This window comes from Chelonoidis abingdonii, chromosome 10 (genome assembly GCF_003597395.2).
Source record: "Chelonoidis abingdonii isolate Lonesome George chromosome 10, CheloAbing_2.0, whole genome shotgun sequence".
NCBI lineage: Eukaryota > Metazoa > Chordata > Testudines > Testudinidae > Chelonoidis > Chelonoidis abingdonii.
In genome coordinates this window covers 79,881,257-79,885,354 of record NC_133778.1, presented here as the reverse complement: position 1 = coordinate 79,885,354, position 4,098 = coordinate 79,881,257, and the positions used below count along the sequence as shown (strand labels likewise).

Here is a 4,098-nt window from a genome sequence, read left to right as displayed (position 1 = left end):
GGATGGGGATAGATAGATAGATAGAGGGGGTGGCTGGGGATAGATAGATAGATAGATAGATAGAGGGGGTGGATGGGGATAGATAGATAGATAGATGGGGTGGCTGGGGATAGATAGATAGATAGAGGGGGTGGATGGGGATGGACAGACAGACAGACAGTTGTACCATTGCCAGGTCACTGCTGTTACAGATCAGCAGTAGGTTGCTGAGGTTAAAACCCCTTCTTGGCTCTCTCTCACGAACTGATTTTGTGATTCTAAACACACGGGGCAGCTGGCAGCGCTCAGTGTTTAAACCCCCTCGACCCGGGAGCAGGTGAGGCTAGCGAGGGGAACCGAAGTGCCGCTGTTTGGGCTGTGCCAGGCTCCCCAGAGAAGGGGGGTGCCTGTTGGCAAAGGGGCAGCCTGGCATGGGATAGACTCCTGCCAGCTGGGGCCAGTGACACCGGGAAGGGACATTGCTGGGGCGTCACCGGACATTCCCACCCAGGTCTCGGCTCTCCCCCCTGCCAGGCTGCGGCCCTATCGCTCCATCTGCAGAGACGTGGGGGCTTTAAACCCTAGCACGTCCCCTGGCTCCAGCCCCGCCTCCCGCCCCGGCGTTTTAATAACCGCCAGGCAGATATGCTCAGGCTTTAATAAAGGGGCTGAGATAAGATCGCTGCTTGCTGGCAGGGCTGCTCGGTGGGGAACAATGCGGACAGGGGAGCGGGGGCGGGGGGGACAGCACCACGTCTAGTGCGGGGCTCGAGATTAACCCCTTGGTGCCCGCCAGTCTGCCAGCCTGGCTCTTGGTCCCCAGTGGGCAGACGCAGGCCATGGCTGTCCAGAGCGTCTGCATCGTCCCTCTCTAGCAGAGACAGCTCAGGCCTCGAGAAGCCCCCAGAGCCCAAGCAGGGATAGCAACTGGGCTGGCCTCGAGACCACTGGGTGTTTGGCATCTTCGCTCGCCTGCCTCTGGCGCCCTGGCATGGGGGTACCAGTGCATCACCCAGGCAGGCGGGGGCACCAGGGAGAGGCAAGCGCACGGGCATCCTCTGGAGTGAGACCAGTACCTAGGCTACCAGACAGCAAATGTGCAAAATCAGGACGGGAGTAGGGGGTAATAGGAGCCTGTATAAGAAAACGACCCAAAAATTGAGACTGTCCCTATGAAATCGGGACATCTAGTCACCCTACTGGGACCTGGCCAGCAGGGCCCTGCAGCTCCGGCCCCCAGCTCCCCGGCTGGCTCTGAGGCAGGTGTCTCTGGGAGGGGAGAGGAATGGGGAGCAGGACATAGGGGCGGGTAGCTGGAGAGGTTTGCACGGCTGACCTGGTGGTGAATGCACTGGGCTGGGACTCAAGGGAACCCTCTGCTGCCTCCCCTGGGTGTCTCAGCTTTGTCCGCCTTGTCCCTGTCACTGGGGCAGGGCCGGCTCGTGCTGGGTCTGTGCAGCGCCTGGCACCAACGCAGGACCCTTTCTTGGTTCCCTGGCCCGGCCCAGCCCTTGGCACCGTGTGCCCTCTGCAGTGGGAGCTGGGGGAGGGCGTCTCCAGCCGAGGCCGGTGATTTCAAGTTAAGGAGACAGCTGAGAAAGACCAGGTGCTGTCAGGAGCATCGGCTCTCCCCTCCCTTCCCCGGAGCACCCCGCTGACTGAGTGGGGTGCGGCTGCCTTGCCACAGGCCTGGGGGGGCTGCACCCCTGCCCCCGAATGGCAGGAGCCATAGGCAGAGCAGCGCTGCCAGGGGAGAGGGGCTGGGCGCGGAGCCCAGAGGGCATGAAGGAAGAGGGGGCTGGAGAGGGGGGAGAGTGGGGAGCCCTGTCTGGCTTTGGGGGCCCCGTCCTGACCTGCCTCGTCCCCACACAGAACCACAGTGACAGCAAAGTCACCCTCTACGAGGCGGAGAACTTCCAGGGGCGGAAGTTTGAGCTGAGCGACGACTTCCCCTCGCTGCAGGCCATGGGCTGGGGCAGCAAAGAGGTGGCTTCTATCAAGGTGAACTCAGGAGCGTAAGTAGCCTCCAGCCATGGGGTGCCCTGGGCTGAGTGACCCTGGGACAGTCACCTCACTGGGCCCGGCTGGTAGGGTGCTCAGCACCCCCAGCATCCACTGGGCTCACTGGCCATCCAGAGTGCACTGCGCCTGGCTGGATTGGGCACTAAACTTCATTGCAGTCCCTCTGCACCATCCCGGGCCCTATGCACCACCCCAGGCTCTATGCACCACCCCAGTCCCTATGCACCACCCCAGGCCCTATGCACCACCCCAGGCCCTATGCACCATCCCGGGCCCTATGCACCACCCCAGTCCCTATGCACCATCCAAGGCCCTATGCACCACCCCGGTCCCTATGCACCATCCCGGGCCCTATGCACCACCCCAGGCTCTATGCACCACCCCAGTCCCTATGCACCACCCCAGGCCCTATGCACCATCCCAGGCCCTATGCACCATCCCGGGCCCTATGCACCACCCCAGTCCCTATGCACCATCCAAGGCCCTATGCACCACCCCGGTCCCTATGCACCATCCCGGGCCCTATGCACCACCCCAGTCCCTATGCACCATCCCGGGCCCTATGCACCACCCCAGTCCCTATGCACCATCCCAGGCCCTATGCACCACCCCAGTCCCTATGCACCATCCCGGGCCCTATGCACTAGGCTAGGCAGCAGTTCTGCAGAAAAGGACCTGAGGGTTACAGTGGACGAAAAGCTGGATAGGAGTCAGCAGTGTGCCCGCGTTGCCAAGAAAGCTAATGGCATATTGGGCTGCATTAGTTGGGGCATTGCCAGCAGATCGAGGGATGTGATCATTCCCCTCTAGTCAGCACTGGTGAGGCCTCAGCCGGAGTCCAGTGTCCAGTTTTGGGGCCCACACTACAAGAAGGATGTGGAAAAATTGGAAAGAGTCCAGCTGAGGGCAACAAAAATGATCAGGGGGCTGGAGCACATGACTTATGAGGAGAGACTGAGGGAACTGGGGTTATTTAGTCTGCAGAAGAGAAGAATGAGGGGGGATTTGATAGCTGCTTTCAACTACCTGAAAGGGGGTTCCAAAGAGGATGGATCTAGATTGTTCTCAGTGGTGGCAGATGACAGAACAAGGAGCAATGGTCTCAAGTTGCAGCGGGGGAAGTTTAGGTTGGATATTAGGAAAAACTTTTTCACTAGGAGGGTGGTGAAGCACTGGAATGGGTTCCCTAGGGAGGCGGTGGAATCTCCTTCCTTAGAGGTGTTTAAGGTCAGGCTTGACAAAGCCCTGGCTGGGATGATTTAGTTGGGGTTGGTCCTGCTTTGAACAGGGGGTTGGACTAGATCCCTCCTGAGGTACCTTCCAGCCCTGATATTCTAAGAGTCTATGATTCACTAGGCCCTATGCCCCATCCCGGTCCCTGAGCTCCGCTGGGAGGTTGCAGCTAAGACCTTCACTGCGAGTGGGGGAGAATGGGGGAGGGGCCAGGCATTTGGGGGAGGAAAAGGCCCCGAATTCGAGGGAGGCTGCGAGAGGCTTAGAGGGGGGTGCATGTTTGTCAGCCCCAAAGGGAGGAAGTGGGAGACCCCATAAAGATGGGGAGAGCATCCCCCTTCTCCAGCCCTGAAGTGGGACCCCCGCCTGCTCAGGAGGGGCTGCCCCATGGCAATGCTTTGCCCCCCTGCAGGTGGGTCGCGTACCAGTACCCGGGGTACCGGGGCTACCAGTACGTGCTGGAGCGGGACAGGCAGAACGGTGAGTTCCCGAAGTACACGGAGTTCAGCTCCCAGGCCCACACCAACCAGGTCCAGTCCATCCGCCGCATCCAGCACTGAGCCGGAGCTAGGCCCTGCACCCGCTAATGAATAAAGGTGTCTCGAACCAGGCTCGGCCGCTCGCGTCTCTGTCCGGGTGAAAGCTGGGCTGGGGAGCTGGGCTGAGGGGGTAGAGGGGATGGGGAGACGGCGCCTCCACGGCCTCTTTCTTCCACTTCTCTGTCACTGGGACAAAACACCAACCACTCCGGGCCGTCCGGGGGGAACCCCCTGTCACGGAGTCCCCGGGCGATGCTCTGGAACTGCTCCCCACAAAGCCAGTCAGGACTTTGGGGAGCCTCCTCTCCCTTGGAGCAGACTGTCT

At 60.9% G+C, this 4,098-nt stretch overlaps 1 protein-coding gene across 1 annotated transcript in view; it reads left to right on the top strand.

Annotated features, from left to right (window-relative positions):
• The window catches only part of CRYBA2 (crystallin beta A2), an 8,945-nt gene extending 5,121 nt beyond the window's left edge, over positions 1 to 3,824 (top strand). The window contains exons 4-5 of the mRNA XM_032791633.2: positions 1,852 to 1,994; positions 3,647 to 3,824. Coding sequence (XP_032647524.1) covers positions 1,852 to 1,994; positions 3,647 to 3,794 — 291 coding nt within the window. The 3' untranslated portion in view covers positions 3,795 to 3,824. The remainder of the gene's footprint in view (positions 1 to 1,851; positions 1,995 to 3,646) is intronic.
• The last annotated feature ends 274 nt before the right edge of the window (positions 3,825 to 4,098 follow it).